Genomic DNA, 20,617 nt, shown 5'->3' with positions numbered 1-20,617 from the left:
CAGGGTCTCACTCTCACCCAGGCTGGAATACAGAGCCGAAATCAAGCTCACTGCAGCCTCAACCCTCCTGGCTCAAGCGATTTTCCCATCTCAGCCCTCCCAAGTAGCTGAGACTACAAGCATATACCACCACACCCAACTTTTTGTTTTTATTTTGTAGAGATGAGGAATCACCATGTTGTTCAGGCTGGTTGCTAACTCCCGGGCTAGAGCCATCCTTCTTCCTTGGCCTCCCAAAGTGCTGGGATTACAGGCATAAGCCACTGCACCCAGCCTTCTAATAATTTTATAGTTTTAGGTCTTACATTTAGGTCCTTGATCCATGTTGAATTTTTGCATATCATGTGAGGCAGGGGCTTACCTTCATTCTTTGGTATGTGGTAGCCAGTTGTCTCAACACAATTTGTTGAGAAGACTATTTTTTCCTTATATATGGACCATAGTTACTTGCTTCTTTGCATGCCTTATAATATTTTGTTGAAAACTAGGCATTTAAATATAGTGTGGCAACTCTGGAAATTAGGTATTCCCCAGAGCTGCTTGTTGTAGTTGTTTGTTTAGTGACTTTTTGTGGGGCGGGGCGGGTTGGTTGGTTGGTTGGTTGATTTGTTTGTTTTTGAGATGAGGTCTCACTCTGTAACTCAGGTTGGAGTGCAGTGGTGCAACCTCGGCTCACTGCAACCTCCACCTCCTGGGGTTCAAGTGATTCTTGTCCTTGAGCTTCTTGAGTAGCTGGGGTTACAGGTGCACATCACCATGCCCAGCTAATTTTTGTATTTTTAGTAGAAACGGGGTTTTACCATGTTGTCCAGGCTGGTCTCGAACTTCTGACGTCAAGTGACCCACCCACCTCGGCCTCCCAAAATGCTGGAATTACAGGCATGAGCCATCACACTTGGCCTGTTAAGTGACTTTTTTGAACTAGTTTTGTAAAGTTTGCATTCTTTGTCCTTTGACCACTGAATTCTTTTTTTCATTCGCTTAGTGGTCAGCTAGTGAATGACAGAAGTTTCCTTAATTACCTACAATAACAAGAACAAAAACTCTCCCAGTCTTTGCAGACTGGTTTTTTTGTATGTTGGAGGCTGCCTTCAACTCCTTGTCATGCAGTTTCACTTCCTGCTTATGCAGAGCCTGAAGGTCAACTAGAGAGCTTAGGGCCTTCTCAGGTCTTTTCTAAACATGTGCCCAGCCCTGGGCATGCAAGTGGTCTAGATTGCCAGGGATAGGCTGGGCATGGTGGCTCATGCCTGAAACCTTAGCACTTTGGGAGGGGGAGGCGGACAGATGACATGAGGCCTGGAGTTTGAGACCAGCCTGGTCAACATGGCAAAACCCTGTCTCTACTAAAAATACAAAAATATGCCAGGCATAGTGGCACACACCTGTAATCCCAGCTGCTTAGGAGGCTGAGACATGAGAATCGCTTGAGCCCAGTGAGGCAGAGGTTGCGATGAGCCGAGATCACACCGACAGAGGGAGACTGAGGGAGACTGTTTCCAGATAGGTATATAAATAGATAGCCAGCCAGGAATATGTTAGTGCTTTTCAAAGCTCTTATTCCCCATATTGTCTTCTTCCCCAGCCCTTCCTCCCCAGGTTTTTGGTTTGTAGTTTTTTCCCCAACTGTTTTCCCTTGCCCCCAGGCACCAGAGGCTAATAATGTCCTTTTTTTTTAAATGTTTTCAAGGAAAGTTCCAAGTTAGGCAAAATAAATGCAAGTCCTTTGAGCTCATCCTTCAGAGAGCCACCAGATAGGTAAAAATAAACAATTTTTATTGTTTATTCTTTAACAATAAGAAATAAGCTTCTTCAGTACTAGGAAACCACCTAGGAATGTGGGTTATCATCAAAGCCATTGCTGAGCAGGAGACAGAGCCAGCGTAAGTTAAAACACTACAAAGCCCTTTTACTGGGACTCAGGTAGTTTTTTGTTTCCCTTTTTCCTCATTAAAGGTTTGCCTGGTTATTTTAAACTTTTGATTAGTTTCTGGAGTTCCAACAGTTGATTCTGACAGATTTTTGCTGGTTAATTTGCTGCTTTTGTGGAGGGACAAGCTTTTGTCATTGTTTATTATACTATTTTCACTGACATACCCTATTTTTTTAAATGTGGATTGTAGCCCACTAATGAGTTAGTATCTACAGTTGAAGAAACTATCTGATACCCTTGTTGTCCTAAAAAATATATGAACTAAGACTTTAGAGGAATTCCATTCTAAGAGTATGTTGATTTAACTGTTTATTCACTTTAACAAAAGAGTCTGAAAATATAACCAAAGTTGTTATTTGCCTTCAAATATCTTGGCAAAATTGAAGACACTGCTTACCATGTGTGTTGTTAGGATATAAGGAGTTTGTGAAATGGGATCCCAATTATAGATGTGTCCACAAAGTCCTCATACTTAGGGATATTTGTATTGCGCAGTTACTTCTTAGAATGATGTTACTGATAGATTCTCGTCCTTTGCTTCAGCTTTGGGACATACGGAAGAAAGCAGCTATCCAGACATTTCAGAACACATACCAGGTGTTAGCTGTGACCTTCAATGACACAAGTGATCAGATTATTTCTGGTGGAATAGACAATGATATCAAGGTATGCTTGATGTTTATGATATACTTCCATTTCATCTATCTGCACTTGGAAATGAATTTTTTCAAACTTCTGAGATTGTGGTAGCTTTGCACTTAATACCAACTGAAAGGAAAATAGTAACTTGAAACTTATTTTTTTTTTCTCCTATCTTGATTGACTTCCTAAATTAAAGGTTATATTGCAGATCTTATAAATGCTGTCAGAGATCAGGCACTTAATGTGAAGTCTCTGGAGGGGACTGTTAAAAATAGAGTGCATTTCCTTTTAAAGACATTCAGAAAATTTTTTTAACCATCTTAGTTTAATGAGAGCATTGAATCAGTTTGTGATTCTGTATCCTTATCTCTCACTGTGTTTTTCTTTTCGACACTGTGGAAAGGGAATTTTCTAAGTGTGTCTAAGAATGAGAGAAGGTAATATTAGAGAAAGAGGCAGTAGACCTATGGCAGTACAATGTAGCTCAAACATTCAAGTAATTGACTTGGGTTCTAATCCCAGTTTCACCATTTTCTAGTTTTGTGACTTTAAGCACCTTCTTTAAGCCCTATTGGGACATGTCCTAATGTGTATGATACATTATATCATTTGTTGAGAACAGTGGCAAGAAAAACCTGGCCACCCCCCCCACCGCACCCCCGCAAGTGGAAAACTACTTGGGGTATTCTAAAGTAGCAAAACAGTATATGTATATCAAACACTGGTTAAAACAGTTCTTTAAGCACGGGATATGTGACCCTGCCCCCATGGCTCCCTCGTGGAGAATACTTTCTAGTTTGTCTTTGATCAGTGGTAAGCAGGCACCGGTTGCCTACTTTATCTTGGGTCTGTGAGAAAACACAGAACGCCTGTTTGTTAATAATAATCACCTGTTCAGAGAGAATAAATACGTGGGTCAGAATCTGCTGGAAGGCCTCAGCCCGGAATGCTGTCAGCTCAGAAGACTGTTGGCCTCCAATAGTCTCACTTTGCATTTCTATCTGGCTATGTGCTTCTTAATTCCTTCAGGGCCACCTGGGTGGGGGTCTCTACTGCCAAGCTGATATTGGTATAGCCTCTTTATCTTGTGTGAATGGTGAGGCAGTAATAATAACAGAACAGTAGCATCTACCATATAGCATTGTGGGGATTGAAGGAGCCTGGTCATTAAGTACTTAGCAGAGTTTCTGGACATTAAGTGCCAGTAAATGTGAAGTATTTTGGGCCTACAGAGCTTCTGTCTTCCTTTCCTGTTGGCTTCCTTGGAGATATTAATGACTTTGACCTTACCTTCTGCTTTTTAGTGAGAATAGTAATTGTCAGGTACATACTCAATTTCCTGTGTTGTCCTTACCTAGAAACTGTGTACTGTATTTCCATTCCTCATTGCTTCCTTTGCTGTTACTTTGGATGAAATACCCATGCTTTTGGCTGGGCGCGGTGGCTCACGCCTGTGATCCCAGCACTTTGGGAGACTGAGTCAGGCAGATCACAAGGTCAGGAGATCTAGACCATCCTGGCCAATATGGTGAAACCTCGTCTCTACTGAAAGTACAAAGATTAGGTGGGTGTGGGGGAACACGCCTGTAATCCCAGCTACTTGGGAGGCTGAGGCAGGAGAATCACTTGAACCTGGGAATTGGAGGTTGCAGTGAGCCAAGATCACGACACTGCACCCCTGCCTGGCTGTAGAGCGAGACTCCATCTCAAACAAAAAAAAAAAAAAAGAAGAAGAAGTATCCTTGCTTTTGTCTAAAGGTAGTCCTTTAAATGGGAGGGTTTCAATTCTTCTTCACTTCTTTAAACCTCTTCTTTTCTACTTTCTTCTTATGAGTATTTCATCAGGCTTAGGTCTCTTTTCTGGGGGGGGCAAAATAAAATCTTTTTTCAACCCCACATTCCCCCCAATACTGCCCTGTGAATCTTTCCCTTCACAATCAAGCTTCTTTTTTATTTATTTTTTATTTATATTTTTTTGAGAGAGAGTGTTTCCCTCTTGTTGCCCAGGCTAGAGTGCAGTGGTGCAGTCTCGGCTCACCGTAACCTCCATCTCTGGGTTCAAGCGATTCTCCTGCCTCAGCCTCCCAAGTAGCTGGGATTACAGGCATGTGCCACCACGCCCACCTAATTGTGTATTTATAGTAGAGATGGGGTTTCACCATGTTGGTCAGGCTAGCCTTGAACTCCCATCCTCAGATGATCTGCCTGCGTTGGCCTCCCAAAGTGCTGAAATTACAGGCGTGAGCCACCATACCTAGCCTAAAACTTTTTTCTTTTTTTTGAGACAGAGTTTTCACTCTTGTTACCCAGGCTGGAGTGCAATGGCGCGATCTTGGCTCACCACAACCTCCACCTCCTGGGTTCAGGCAATTCTCCTGCCTCAACCTCCTGAGTAGCTGGGATTACAGGCACATGCCACCGTGCCCAGCTAATGTTTTGTATTTTTAGTAGAGATGGGGTTTCACCGTGTTGACCAGGATGGTCTTGATCTCTTGATCTAGTGATCCACCTGCCTCCCAAAGTGCTGGGATTACAGGCTTGAGCCACCGCACCCGGCCTAAAACTTCTTAAAAAGGATGATGATGGTAGTGGTGGTGATAATATTCTTATCATCATCATCTAACACATAATGCTTACTTTCTGCCACTTGTTCTCAGAGCTTTATGTCATTAATTCATTTAAGCTTCACTGTTGGTCTCCTCACAGATCTTAGAGATTTTGACTTTACAACTTCATGGAATAAATACTACTGATGCAATTGTACAGATGAAGAAACAGAGCTAAAAGAGGCATAACAACCCCAGGTTACACAGCTAATAAGTGACAGAACCTCAGTTCAAATCCCAGAGTTTCATTCTAGAGTCGTATTCTCAATCCTTAGAGGAATCCCCTGGAGATTTTTCTGCACTCACTGTCTTCAGTTCCTCATGTACCATTCATTCTTCATTTCTAATAGTTTGGGTTTTTTGTTTGTTTGTTGTTGTTTTTTTAACGTGATCATTGTACCATAGAGCTGGTCTTCTGTCTTCCCTGAGTTCTGTGACAACAAACTGTCCTACCATCTGGTAGGTCCTACCCCTTCTCTACATACCATTATGAGCTAGTCTCTCTATGGAGTCTTTAAACATCATTATTCACCAAAGGTCTTTGCTCCTCTTGCTGTGTACATTTCCCAAGACAAATCTCATCTACTTCCACGACTCCATCATCCCTATGCCAATGACTATTTTCCCAGCCCTGTTCTTAACCTTAAGATCCCTGTATACAACTAACTGTTGAGTATCCCCCACTTGAATGTCTCATAAGTACCTAAGAATTCCCATTTTCCAAAATTGAACTTCCCATCCCTTTTCCATCATATAAATATTTGGAGAATGTAGAATCAGAACATGGAAACTTAGATCAACTTTAATAGCTATGCGTAATATTTCCCAGAATGGAGTTGGGTGCTCACTGGCATCAGAATCACTAGAAGCCTTCTTGTACACATGAAAATAGATTAGTGTCATCAAGCTATGATAACATTTATATTTTTCAAGATATTTAAATTTACATATATTGAAATAAACATTTTTGGTGTACAGTTATAAGAATTTTTTTAATTATTATTATAAGACGGGGTTTCACCATGTTGGCCGGGCTGGTCTCAAACTCCTGACCTCAGGTGACCCTCCCGCCTCAGCCTCCCAAAGTGCTGGGATTACAGGCGTGAGCCACCACACCCGGCCATAGTTAGAAGAATTTTAATGTTTGCATGCATTCACTATCACCAACAGAGTACTTAACAATTTTCATCACTCCAAAAATTTCCTAAGTGTTCCCCTTATGTCAGACCTAACACTTCCTAATTATTGATCTCTTCTTTTCCCTATAATTTCTTTCTGAGAATATCATATAAGGAATCATATATATGTATATACATACATATGTGTGTGTGTATATATGTATATATATATATATATATATATATATATATAACCTTTTGAGGCTAGCTTCTTTTATTTAAGCTGTGAGAATCTGATTGATGCCCTCATCTTCTCTGTGGGGGTAGACTAACCTAATACTCTTGTGCTAGTAAAGTGTTCTTACTGCCAAAAGTATGGCTTACTTTAGGCTCTTTATCTAGACTTCCTAGGCCTTCTAATGACAATAGTGCTATATAGTCCTAAAGAAAGTATACCCAGTCCCCTTTCAGAATTTGAAGGTTTTTCATGTTTTCTTAAAGATATACTGTATGTTATACCTTCCTTTAGGGTTATTTCTGCAGATAACAAATCTCCATCGTTGTCTGCTGTTTTACACCAATTTGGCTCTGAAATTTGAACTTACCTCAAATATGGGAAATATATAAATGTAGTTGCATGAATAAAGCAATTGTGTACAGCACTACTATTTTTTCTAAAATATTGCTTATTTCTTTGGGGAGCCCTTCAATGCTAGTTTTATTGGTGAATCCCTACTTACTCTAGTTTATAAATTTACATTGTGTCCATGTAGTCTTTATGCTTTTTTGTTTTTTGTTTTTTTGAGACGAGTCTCGTTCTGCTGCCAGGATGAAGTGCGGTGATGGGATCTTGACTCACTGCAACCTCCGCCTCCCGGGTTCAAGCGATTATCTTGCCTCAGCCTCCCAAGTAGTTGGGATTACAGGCGCCCACTACCATGCCCTGCTAATTTTTGTATTTTTAGTAGAGATAATTCTCTCACCTCAGCAATTCTAAATTATGTTCTATTATTAATGTTTAAAATTAAAAACATTAATTTGTTTTGTTTTGTTTTTTAATTTTTATTTATTTTTGAGACAGAGTCTCACTCCGTCACCAGGTGCCAGGCTGGAGTGCAGTGGCGCAACCTCAGCTCACTGCAACTTCCTGGGCTCAAGCAATTCTCCTGCCTCAGCCTCCCAAGTAGCTGGGATTACAGACACCCACCACCACGGCCGGCTAATTTTTTTGTATTTTTAGTAGAGATGGGGTTTCACCATGTTGACCGGGCTGGCCTTGAACTCCTGACCTCAGGTGAGCCACCTGCCTCAACCTTTCCTAGTGCTGGGATTACAGGCATGAACCACCAAACCCCGTCAATTTTTTTTTTTTTTTTTTTAGAACTAAGGCCTCACCATGTTCCTAGCTTCAAGCAATCTCCCTCCTTGGCCTCCCAAAGTGTTGAGATTATAGACTTGAGCCACTGTGCCCAACCCCAGCTATGATCTCTTTTCACTTATTATCACAAAGCTGGTCCTTTATCAAGAACCGCCCCCCACCTTTGATGCATTGCAGTGACTTGCTCTCTTGTCCTCAGATCTCAGTGTAGATATCTCTTCTAGAAAGTATTTCCTAAACTAAGCCCACCTCTAGTTGCTTTCTATCAAATCATTCTTATTTTCTTAGAATTATAGTTAGAATCATTTTCCTGTCCATTTTTTGTTTTATTTTGAGGCCTCATGTTGCCCAGGCTGCAGGGTGGTGGTAGAATCATAGCCCACTGTAACCTTGAATTCCTGGGCTTAAGCGAAATTGGGATCATTTTTCTGATTCTGCCACTTAATTGTTAGCTTTATGATCTTAAGAAAGTTGTTTTAAGGCCGGGCGCAGTGGCTCACGCCTGTAATCCCAGCACTTTGGGAGGCTGAGGCAGGCAGATCAAGAGGTCAGGAGTTCGAGATCAGCCTAACGTGGTGAAACCCTGTCTCGACTAAAAATACAAAATTAGCTGGGCGTGGTGGTGCACGTCTGCAATCCCGGCTACTCAGGAGGTTGAAGCAGGAGCATCCCTTGAACCCGGGAGGTGGAGGTTGCAGTGAGCTGAGATTGTGCCACTGCACTCCAGCCTGGGCACACAGTGAGACTTTGTCTCAAAAAAAAGAAAAGAAAGAAAGTTGTTTGAACCTCATCGTCTCCATTTCTAATCTCTAAATGGGAATTTTATCAGCTTACTTCATGTAATTGTTACATGAATTAAATGAAGTAAGGATATAATATTCCTAGCACTGTGGCAGGCACATAGTATGTTCAATATATGTCAGCTGTCATCATCATCATCATTTTTATTTTTATTATTACAATATTGAATAATTTAGTGACAACCATGTCGTTGGACATTTAGTCTGTTTCAATTGAGTCACAATCACAGATTATGCTGCTATGGACATATTTGTGCATTAAACTTTTCCTGTACTTGTTTTCTTAGAATAGCTATCCAGATGAAAATTAATGTGTTAACAAGTATAAGGGTGTTTCTTATTTGGGATACCTATAGGCTACCATATTGTTTTCTGGCAGCAGCAGTTAATATTTGAACCAGGATGCTAGAATTATTTCTTTATTTTTGCTCCCATATAACAGAGATGGACTGGAGAGGTAGGGATGTGTGTTAGAATTTACTCAGAAGTTAGTCTTCTCCCTATTAAAAATACCCTGTTGCTGGCCCAGCACGGTGGCTCGGTGGCTTGGCACAAAATGCTTATAATCCCAGCACTTTGGGAGTCTGAGGAGGGCAGATCACTTAAGGCCAGGAGTTCCAAACCAGCCTGGCCAACATGGTGCAATCCCCGTCTCTACTAAAAATATAAACATTAACCAGGCATGGTGGCACACACCTATAGTCCCAGCTACTTGAGAAGCTGAGGCATGAGAATTGCTTGAACCTGGGAGGTAGAGGTTGCAGCCAGCCAAGATCGTGCCACTGCTCTGCAGCCTGGACAACAGAGTGTGACTCTATCACAATAAAAAAACAAAAATAAAAAAAAAGGTTTTTTGGGTTTTTTTTAATTGTTACATGCAGAGGGGAGAGTAATTGTTCTGTCGAACCCAGAAAGACTCTTAGTTGTCCTAAAGACCTCATACATTTCTCTCAACATGCAAAAGAGAAGCTCGATTAGAAAGACTCAGGAAATGTCAAACCTGAAGAGAACTTTAGGCATCACCTCCATCTTTCACTTCTTAGGTGACTAAGTGAGGCTCTACGAAGGTTAAGTGATCTGGCCAAGATCAAATAGTCATCACTCAGACAGAGGTAGAGCCAGGACCAGAGCTCTATCTCTAGAGGGCTAATAATCTTACCACTCTTATCTTGTTACCTCTAGTCAATTAACAAGTACCTTTTAAGCACTTAGAGGCTTACCAGTCTTGAGCACTTGCGTGACAAATCACCACATTGCCTCTCTACGTTAGGAGATGCTCCTCAAAGAGCCTGGTTTTTGTTTGTTTCTCAGTCTATCTTAGGTAACACTGCCTGTTCTAAGAAAGAGAAATAAGGAATGGGAACCCTTTTTAAAACCGAAGGTGAACAACCTCTGTGTATATTTGTGAGCAGATATGCTGTTCTGGTCAGTCTCTTGGAACTTCCTCCCTGGTGATAGGATTGGGGAGTCAGAAGAAAATGAAGAAAAAAGAAAATGTGTCACTTGAGAGCCTAATGGTCTGGCTGGCAGTCTTTGGCATTTCTTATAATCCTGAGCTCTAGTTAGGATGGGAGTTCAGTTTGTAATTTTTTTTTTTTAATGTAATGGTTAAAAGGATAGATTAGGCTGGGTGTGGTGGCCATGTCTGTAATCCCAGCACTTTAGGAGGCCAAAGCGGGTGGATTACTTGAAGCCAGAAGTTCAAGATGACCCTGACCAACATAGCTAAACCCCATTTCTACTACACAAACACACAAATAGGGTAGGTTAGATCCTCACTAACTTTACATCTTCTGGTTTCATCCCTTCAGTTTTTGAATAAATATATGGGCCAGAAGGATCTTTCCAGAATGTAAATCTGAATACTCATTCTTCTACTTTGAACCCTTCTATGATCCCCTAGTGAAGGAAATAAAATGCAAGCCAGCCATTCAAAACCTTTCATGAGCTGGCCTCTGCCTGTCTACCTCATCATCGGCCTCTGAGTGCCTAATTTCTTACAATCCAGCAGTTTTTTCAGGCCCCTCTGCTTCTACAAATTACCTTCTCCTAGTAAATACCCTTCTATTTGTCTAAGTTTAAAAAAAAAAAAATCTTCCTTCTTCCAGACTACACTCAGGTGCTTCATTTTCTGTGGAAGCTTCCCTTTCTCACTCTCATGTCTGTTCCACCAGAGTTAACCCCTCTGTCCTCTTTGCAACTGCCAACTGCACCTTGCATAAGCCTCGCGTTACTTGTTTAAACGTCTTAAGTTTTCCTTGTTATACTGAACACTCCTTGAGAGCAGGGGCTACGTCTTTTTTTTAATCTCCAGCAGTACCTGCCACTAAGCAGATGCCCAGATTTTCACTGAACAGCTGATTAGGATACTTGCAAAATGTTTTGCCTAAATTCCTTTTCTAGATTTTTTTTTTTTTTTTTTTTTTTTTTAAAGACAGAGTTTTGCTCTTGTTGCCCAGGCTGGAGTATAATGGTGCGATTTTGGCTCACTGCAACTTCCGCCTCCCGGGTTCAAGTGATTCTCCTGCCTCAGCCTCCCAAGTAGCTGGGATTATAGGCACCTGCCACCACACCTGGCTAATTTTTGTATCTTCAGTAGAGATGAGGTTTCACCATGTTGACCAGGCTGGTCTTGAACTCCTGACCTCAGGTGATCCACCCACCTCTACTTCCCAAAGTGCAGGGATTATAGGTGTGAGCCACCACGCCCGGCCCCTGCTGTAGATTTTTTTGTGGCAAATCCTGAATGCTTTTTGGCCCTGCACAAACAAGGTGTACAGGCCTCAAGGAGGAAGTTTGGAAACAGCACACAACTTCTGTGAGGGGTTGGCAAAACACATTCCTAGTTACAATGCTAGATTTCAGCAGTGCCTGCTCGGAAGATAAGGAACAACAACGACATAAAAAAATGATCGTATATGAAATGTGTTGGACTCCACACGAATGAGTTACTGATGGATAAAGTGGTGTGTAACACCTAACTCATTTCTAGATAAGGAAAAGTGTCTTGATTTAAGGAACAGCAAAATTGTATTCACTTAGAAAAATACTACATTGCAATATGAAATAAAATTGGGGGAAATTTTGTATTTTATGCAATACCAGTGACCTTAACAAAATTACTGTTCTTTTTTCCATGTGACTTTCCAGACTATTTCTGTTAGCTTAAAAATACATGTTTTACATAGGTGTAGTCTGTGTAAAGATAAATACTGTTTTGTATTTTCCTTTTTTGCTTAATAGCTTATTATGTAAATATTTTTACATTTGGTCTTGGGAGTTATTTTTAGGAACTGCTTAACAATAGCTACACATCATTGAGGACCTGCCATGTGCCAGGCATATGCTAAGCATTCTTATTTATAATCCTTACAACAGCCTTAAGAAGTAGCTATTGTTATCCTTAATCTTTCAGACCAGGAAACAGGCCCAGAAAGAGTTAGTGACCCAATGACACATAACACTAAGTGGCAGGGACCAGTTTATTCTTACCCTAAGTCACTACTCTTTCTTCTCTGACATGCTATCTCCTATATGAGAATTTAGCTTTGCAGTGTGATTATGGGCCATAATTTAATAAACCATCAATTTTTCCTGTTTGACATTTAGGTTATTTTCTGTATCTTACCTTTCCTACACAAGCAATAGTGAATCCATATTCGTTTTTCTTTTAATAAATGTGCTTTTCCATAGTATATGTACATGCTCATACATGTGCATAAGTGTACATTTATTGTCACATATTGTGGCATTAAATGAAAAATTTTAAGCATCTATATTTTTCATATTGTTTACTGGTTTTATATATTTCCAATAATTTTTAATGGCTAAGAATCATAGTTTAAGCATTTTAAGCGCTCTTTAGTTTTTTCTATAATAGTTTGTTTTTAATTATTTTGCTATGATTTGAAAATAACCTTTCTGAATTCTGTTTTTATTTAAAACTTTATCTTAACATTTGATATGCATTAGTTTATATTTATCTAGTCAAACATAGTAACCTTAAGTACCTTTTTAGAAAGACAGAGATTGGCCAGGTAGTGGCTCATGCCTGTAATCCAAACACTGAGAGGACGCAGTGGGAGGATCACTTGAGCCTAGGAGTTCAAGACTAGCCTGGGCAAAATAGTGAAACCCTGTCTCTACAAAAAAAAATAGTGAAAACCTGTCTCTGGTAGATATGGTAGCTCACTCCTGTAGTCCCAGCTACTGGGGAGGCTAAGGTATGAGAATTACCTGAGCCTGGGTAGTCAAGACTACAGTGAGCCATGGTAGTGCCACTGCACTGGGTGACAGAGTGAGATCGTGTCTCAAAAAAAAAAAGACAAAGGTATTTTTCTCTTTGACAGAAATCCTGTATCTTATGGTAAAGTAATATCAATATCTCTGGGCAATTGACCCTTGTTTCTTGTGTCATTCTGTTTCTCTACTTTTATTAATTTGATCCTGGGTCACCTTTTTGTTTTGGCAGGTCTGGGACCTACGCCAGAACAAGCTAACCTACACCATGAGAGGCCATGCAGATTCAGTAACTGGCCTGAGTTTAAGTTCTGAAGGCTCTTATCTCTTGTCCAATGCAATGGATAATACAGGTAACTTTGGAGAGGAAATCTCTCCCAGGATCCAAGGAAAAAGTCAAAGATTGTTCACAGATTGCATCAGACAATTAGAACATGTTGTAATGGGGAAAGCTTTAGGTAAGATAGTAAAGAATCTAGTCTCAGATATCTGTCTTGTCCCTGGACAACATTGCACACAATAATTCTTCTCTCTGCGAATCAGTTTCTACACTGATAAGAAGACTGGACTTTACCTTTAAGATCCATCTCAGCCCTCAGGACATAAGAAACTGGGTGATGAGTTTAATGAGAAAGATGTGAATTTAGAAGTCTATATAAGGCAGTCCTCGTGCGTTTTCAGAGAACACCAAGCTTGGGTGATCTCTTTTGCTCTTTCCTGCCAGTCTGTCTTTCCTCCCCACTCCAAAAGCATTGGTGTGGAAAGAGGTCTTCAATAAAACATCTCGACATTCTGGATTTACATAAACACACTCTTCCTATTTCTCTTTACTTGTTTTTGAGTTGTAGGGTGGGAGGATAGATTACTATAGACGAAAAGTAAGGTGACTTGCTGGATTATATGCTTAATGTTGAGGAAGTTTGGAAATGGCCCTGGTATACAAACTTACAGGATTGTCAGGAACTAAAATGTATTCCCTGACATTTTATAGCAAAAACAATACCTGACATTCATCGGATACTTAATAAATATTTGTTGAACGAATGGACATCTTTACCTTTTGAGTATATTCTCAATAACAAACTTTCATGCATAGCTTTGCCTTTTTATGCCTGCCTGACTCCAAGAATTGATAACACTTTTTTCATACTCAGATAAAATGACATCACTCAAATTCCACTATACATATAGCTTCAGTTACAACGGCTGTAGTTACTGCTTGTAATAGATGTTTATACACATATAATCTAGCATTTTAAAAAAATGTTTTTGGCAAGACAGGACCTTGCTGTGTTGCCCAGGCTAGTCTCAAACTCCCGGGCTCAAGCAAGCCTCCCAAGTACCACGCCTAGCTAGTGCTAGCATTCTTTATAATGAGGAACAGTGAGGTTTCCTAAATTGATATTAAAATAAGGGAAAAAATAATAGAATAATTTCTTATTATGGCTGTATAATAAAATTATAAATTATTTTTGTTGCCTACAAATTTTAGAACCTTTGCAATAGGTTATCTCATTGGATCTTTAAAATAGTGTTATTGGCGAGGCATGGTGGCTCACACCTGTAATCCCAGCACTTTAGGGAGGCCAAGGCAGTTGGATCACCTGAGGTCAGGAGTTTAAGACCAGCCTGGCCAACATGGTGAAACTCTGTCTCTGCTAAAAATAGAAAAACTAGGCAGGCATGGTGGCGAGTGCCTGTAATCCCAGCTACTTGGGAGACTGAGGCAGGAGAATCACTTGAATCCAGGAGGCAGAGGTTACAATGAGCCAAGATCGTGCCACTCACTCCAGCCTGAGCAACAAGAGTGAAACTCCATCTCAAAAATAAATAGTATGGGCACGGTGGCTCACACTTGTAATCCCAGCACTTTGGGAAGCCAAGGTAGGCTGATCATGAGGTCAGGAGTTCAAGACCCAGCCTGTCCAATATGTGAAACGCCATTTCTACTAAAAAATACAAAAATTAGCCGGGTATGGTGGCACATGACTCTAGTCCCGGCTACCTGGGAGTCTGAGGCAGGAGAATCGCTTGAACCCTGGAGGCAGAGGTTGCAGTGAGCTGAGGTCGTACCATTGCACTCCAGCCTGGGTGACAGAGTGAGACTGCGTCTCAAAAAAATAAAATTAAAATAAATAAAATAGTATTATTTTTTAAAGAACAGATAATTTCTCTTCATCTTACAGAGCAAGAAAACCAAGGCACAAACAATCTCACTGTTTACCTGATATCACCCAAATATGCAACAGAGCTAGAATTAGAATCAGTATTTACTTTTTCTGATTTTTGGTATGGTGCAACACTCTTTTGATTTGTTTGACTTTTGTTTTGTTTTATTTTGTTTTTAGATGGAGTTTCGCTCTTGTTACCCAGGCTGGAGTGCAATGGCACAATCTCGCTGACCACAAACTCCGCCTCCCGGGTTCAAGCGATTCTTCTGCCTCATCCTCCCGAGTAGCTGGGATTATAGGCATAAGCTAACACGCCTGGCTAATTTTGTATTTCTAGTAGGCACGGGGTTTCTCCATATTGGTCAGGCTGGTCTCGAACTCCTGACCTCAGGTGATCTACCCGCCTCAGCCTCCCAAAGTGCTGGGATTACAGGCATGAGCCACTGAGACCGGTGACTTTTTATGTATTTTATATATATCTGACCTTGTTCAGTTTTAGACTGTCAGGTGCCCATATGAGAGAAATTAGGAAAGTGCAATATAAGTTTGGTTTTTATACGTTCATTATCATAGTAGTTCATGGTATTTAGTTTGTCTTATTGAAGCTTTGATGGATGTGACTCTAAGCTGGCAGTGGACTCTTTTGCTTAATATCTTTGAAATTAGTATCACACCCAGCTGCATTCTGTTGCAAATTACCAGCGTTGTGAGTGACATTTTTCCTTCCTGCTTCCTCAGCTAGCCCCAGTTATTGGGATTTAGATGTATTTTCCTGCTTGAAAAAGAAAAGAGGTGTAACAAGTAGTAATGTGTCATATTGGACTTCCCCATCCTGGAAACAGCATCTGTCATTGACATGATACTAATTTCAGTTGGGTGCTCAGGAGGCCTCTGGCTGATAGTTGTTTTGGTTGGTTTGTTTATTTGGATTTGTTTTGCAGTTCGTGTCTGGGATGTCCGGCCATTTGCCCCCAAAGAGAGGTGTGTAAAGATATTTCAAGGAAATGTGCACAACTTTGAAAAGGTGAGTTCTGCATGGCAGGGGAGTTTGACTGTTCATTTGATTCAAAGAAACATTTCAGGTGGTACTAAGGATAGAGAGCAGTAGCTCTGCTGAGAATGGACTTCATTCCAGTAACACTGCTCTTAATCAAAACTGTTGTTGCCAAAAATAAAACTAATAGAAATATTTGTGATTGGGAAGAAGCTAATCACATAGCCCAAAAGTAGTGGAGCCAGCTCTCAAACTGAGGGCATCTGACTTCATACCACCTTCAACACAACGCTCCTGGCCTTTTAATTACTTGGGAATTTTACCCTCTTAAATCAGTTTTCCATATGGAACCCAAGTTCCCATAGCTGTTAAGAAGGTCTCCCTCACCTGCCTCCCTACCCCATGACCAGGTGTGTTTGAACCCTAAGACTACATCTCTCCCCTCAGTACCTACCACAGCCCAAGTTCTGAGAGACAGAATTTTTTCAAACCCTCAAATTTAAAGGTCAGCTCTATTGAAAGAAGCTTTTACTCTCAGAGAATTTGTTAATAGAGATTAATGTTTTCCTTTTGAGAGCTCATTGAGATGCAGTTTCACTGTATAAATCAAATTTTATTTTTTAGACCTAGCATGGTGGCTCACAGTTGTAATCTCAGCACTTTGGAAAGCGAAGGCAGGAGGCCAGGAGTTCAAGACCAACCAGGGCAACGTAATGAGACCCTGTCTCTACAAAAAATAAAAAATCTGCATGTGACGGCATGTGCCTACAGTCTCAGCTGCCTGGGAGGCTGAAGTGGGAGTATCACTTGGGCCCAGGAGGTCAAAACAGTAGTGAGCTATGATTGTGTCACTGCGCTCCAACCTGTACAATAGAGCAAGACCCAATCTCAAAAAAAAAAATTATTTGTTGGGTTTGCTTTTATTCAAGATAAATAGGAAAAAAGAATAATGAATATCAAGACAAAGGGAGCCTCCATTTATAAGTAGAACAGAATTTCGTTGCCAGGTTCAATCTAATTAATTGTAAGTTAAGCATTTTCTACAGTTTTTATATGGTGTAAAATAACAAAGTATGCTATTCGATGCCATAGAATATAAGATAACCATCTTCCTGAGAAGAACAATTAAAACTCTACTTAGGAAATTTAAAGCCTCTCAGTGATTCTGTAGCCTTGCAAAGAGGAGTTTGGTATATTACTATTCCGTGAATTCTTATTTATCATAGAACCTTCTGAGATGTTCTTGGTCACCTGATGGAAGCAAAATAGCAGCTGGCTCAGCCGACAGGTAAGGATTACTGGGTGCAAAGTAAAGAATGATGTAGCTGGCCGGGCACAGTGGCTCACACCTATAATCCCAACATTTTGGGAGGCCAAGGTGAATGGATCACCTGAGGTCAGGAGTTTGACACCAGCCTGACCAACATGGAGAAACCCATCTCTGCTAAAAATACAAAATTAGCTGGCCGTGGTGGAGCATGCCTATAATCCCAGCTACTTGGGAGGCTGAGGCAGGAGAATCACTTGAACCCGGGAGATGGAGGTTGCAGTGAGCCGAGATTGCACCATGCACTCCAGCCTGGGCAACAAGAGTGAGACTCCATCTTAAAAAAAAAAAAAAAAAAAGGCTGGGCGCGGTGGCTCAAGCCTGTAATCCCAGCACTTTGGGAGGCCGAGGCGGGTGGATCACGAGGTCAAGAGATCGAGACCATCCTGGTCAACATGGTGAAACCCCGTCTCTACTAAAAATACAAAAAATTAGCTGGGCATGGTGGCGCGTGCCTGTAATCCCAGCTACTTAGGAGGATGAGGCAGGAGAATTGCCTGAACCCAGGAGGCGGAGGTTGCGGTGAGCCGAGATCGCGCCATTGCACTCCAACCTGGGTAACATGAGTGAAACTCCGTCTCAAAAAAAAAAAAAAAATAGAATGATGTAGCTACGGAGGATGTCTTCATGTGTTTGATACATAAAACATGGATATGGAGCTAGAGCAGACATAGAGTTATGACTGCTTGAATATGAAGCTCTGTGTGGCATGAAAGGTTTCGAAGCCATGTTGATCATTTCTACCCACTTTGGAGACATTTTAGACCTAGAGGATCAACAATTTGTTTGATGCTGTTGGGCTCCCTAAGTCTCATAATCTGTCTCTAGTCTCCCTCACTACATTTCTTCTGCCATGCTTCAGTTCATTTGAAAACATGTTTAGAACCCACCTCCCCCACCATCACCACAGTGCTGCTCACATGGAATTCTCGCATTCTAACCTCCCTTTTCTTTCTCACCTCCAGGTTCTCTCTCACATTCCCTCTTCTTTATTATCCAGACTCCTGTATCTCTCTAGTAGCCACCTCTATGTTATATCTATAAACTGTCTCTGGTTCCCTCTCTCTGTTACCTCTTGGGCATAATAATTGTTCTTTGTGCTGTAATCGCATTTCATACATCTAAGCTTTATTAGCATTTATTACATCTTACAATCAGACAAAGTGAGGCACCCTCACTAAATTATTTTCTCCTAGAGATTAGGGAATGAATCTTAGTCATTTGTGTGAACCTATGGCACTGTTGTCAATGCTTGAGCTTTTCTAACCAATTAGTTTATATTATATGAATGAATTCCTAGTTGAAGAATGGCAGTCAAATTTTACCCTACATAACAGCTCAGCTATTGGTAATGGCTGCCTGTGTTGGGGATGATTCAGAGCTGTGTCTGGGTTAGTGGGAAGTACAATGATTGCTAGGTACAAGATGTAATAAAATGTGGACTATGTATTTCCTACCCAATGCTGAATTAATCAGCTAAGGCTTTATGAAATATGAATCTAAACTGGCTCAGGCATTATATGCTGAATGAGAAACAGAAGGAAGAGAATTATTCTGTCAGATATTGTTGTATTTGGCATGTCTGTGGTAACCTGTGCTTGGGGGAGAATCAGGTTAAATAGGGATGTCCAGGTCTCAAGTGTGATGGGCTGCAAATGTGGCATGGTAAAGAATGATAAGACCCTCTGATAGCAATTTCTGCATTTAGCTCCCATTGGGCAATGTCTTGACCCTTTTTAGCTTAATCCTATCCTCCCCGTTAGAGTTTCTCTTCCAACCCTCCTGAAACAAGCACCATCCAATAAATAGGAAGCCTTTCTTGGGCTAGCCAGGGCTTTCAGCATAGTCCAGGGTTTTCCCCTATTTGGGGCCCTAGCACTGCCACACAGAAGCTGCACTGTGGTCTGTCTCTTACCTTTCTATTTATGAATAATACTGAACATACTTAAATTCCAGAGTCTACTTTTTTTTCCTGACAAATTTAATACAAGAAAAATGGACAAGTATTCAGGTATTTTCTGGAGAATATAGAAAGGATTCAGGTGAAAGTGTCACATTGGTCATTTGAGTGCAAGTGGTTTAGAGAGCTGCCTGGAAGGGGGAAATCGAAAGAATTTTAAGTTGTCAAGTTACTGGAGAAGACTTCAAGAAACCGACTAGGGTGTCTCATATTCTGACAGAGTAAGAACTATTCTAAGTATTTTTACATAATTTTCAGCAGAGTGTATCTTTCCTTTGTAATTAAATTTTTAAATTATATTTGCATACTTTTTTTTTTCTGTTGAGCAGTTTGTTTCTGGCATTGGCCCTTTCTGAATTGCAATGTCCTCTTTTCTCTTTCCCTTTCCACTCTCCCTTTAAACTTTACATGTGGTCCATGCACAATGGTGCACACCTGTAATCCCAACACTCTGAGCGGCCAAGGTGGAAGGATGGCTTGCACCCAAGAGTTCGAGACCAGCCTGGGCAAGATGGCAGGTCCCTATCTCTACAAAAAAATATAGTTTAAAAATTAGCCAGGCATAGTAGTACCCATCTGTAGTCCCAGCTACTTGGTAGGCTGAGGTGGAAGGATCCCTTAAGCCCAGGAGTTGGAGGATATAGCAAGCTACAATCATGCCACTGTTCTCTAGCCCTGACAACAGAGCAAGAAGCCATCTCTTTAAAAATAAAATTCACATGTGGAAGCATGGTCTGAGGAAACCTGCCTGTCTCCACCTGTTGGGGTTTGGCCAGATTTAAGAGGCCACCTCACCAGTTAGCCCCAAGTCAACAAGCAGTTCTGTTATATAAGGCTCCTGGTTCCTGCCAAATGTTGCCATGCCAAAGTAAAGAGAGGGCAAGGAACCCCTCTAAATTTAGCATCTAATTGGCAGCCATCAAGAGTGAGGCCTTGAAGTGTAAACCCTTAGAGATTGGCGGTTCTGTCTATGTGTCTGGGAAATGTATCCTCAGAAAACTCCTTTTCAGCTTGGCCTGGATTTGGCAAATTTCTCCTTTCTGTTAACTAATAACTTAGAAATCACCTCCTCATATTCAAACTTGAAATCCTAAATAGTCCTATGGACTACAGAAAGGCTGGCCAGTCTCTCGGCCAAGAGTGATTTATTCAGCCCATTGACATCATGAGATTCTGTTTTGATGATGAAGGTACTCATAATGACAATAGCTATAATTAATTCTGTGTGCCAGGCCCTTTGCATATATTATCTCATTTTTCTTAATAAAGTTATGAGATCAGTATTTTCTCCATCACTGTAACTAAGAAGCTTAGAGAAGTTAAATGATCTCCAATTATTATTTAACTTCTGTGAGCTAAGATTACTTAGCTAGTAAATAGCTGCACTGAGACTTGAACCCCAGTCTTTCTGACTCCAGAGCTCATACTCTTTTTTATTTTTTTTTTTTT

At 40.8% G+C, this 20,617-nt stretch overlaps 1 protein-coding gene across 1 annotated transcript in view; it reads left to right on the top strand.

The window, feature by feature from the left end:
- Positions 1-20,617, top strand: part of SNRNP40 (small nuclear ribonucleoprotein U5 subunit 40) — a 60,934-nt gene that overhangs the window by 16,447 nt on the left and 23,870 nt on the right. Inside the window, exons 5-8 of the mRNA XM_017527724.1 lie at positions 2,477-2,599; positions 12,949-13,069; positions 15,829-15,911; positions 17,108-17,169. Coding sequence (XP_017383213.1) covers positions 2,477-2,599; positions 12,949-13,069; positions 15,829-15,911; positions 17,108-17,169 — 389 coding nt within the window. The remainder of the gene's footprint in view (positions 1-2,476; positions 2,600-12,948; positions 13,070-15,828; positions 15,912-17,107; positions 17,170-20,617) is intronic.

Source organism: Cebus imitator, unplaced genomic scaffold (assembly GCF_001604975.1).
Source record: "Cebus imitator isolate Cc_AM_T3 unplaced genomic scaffold, Cebus_imitator-1.0 Scaffold51, whole genome shotgun sequence".
NCBI lineage: Eukaryota > Metazoa > Chordata > Mammalia > Primates > Cebidae > Cebus > Cebus imitator.
Note: the sequence above shows the minus strand (reverse complement) of the source record. Positions and strands in the feature narration are given on the sequence as shown.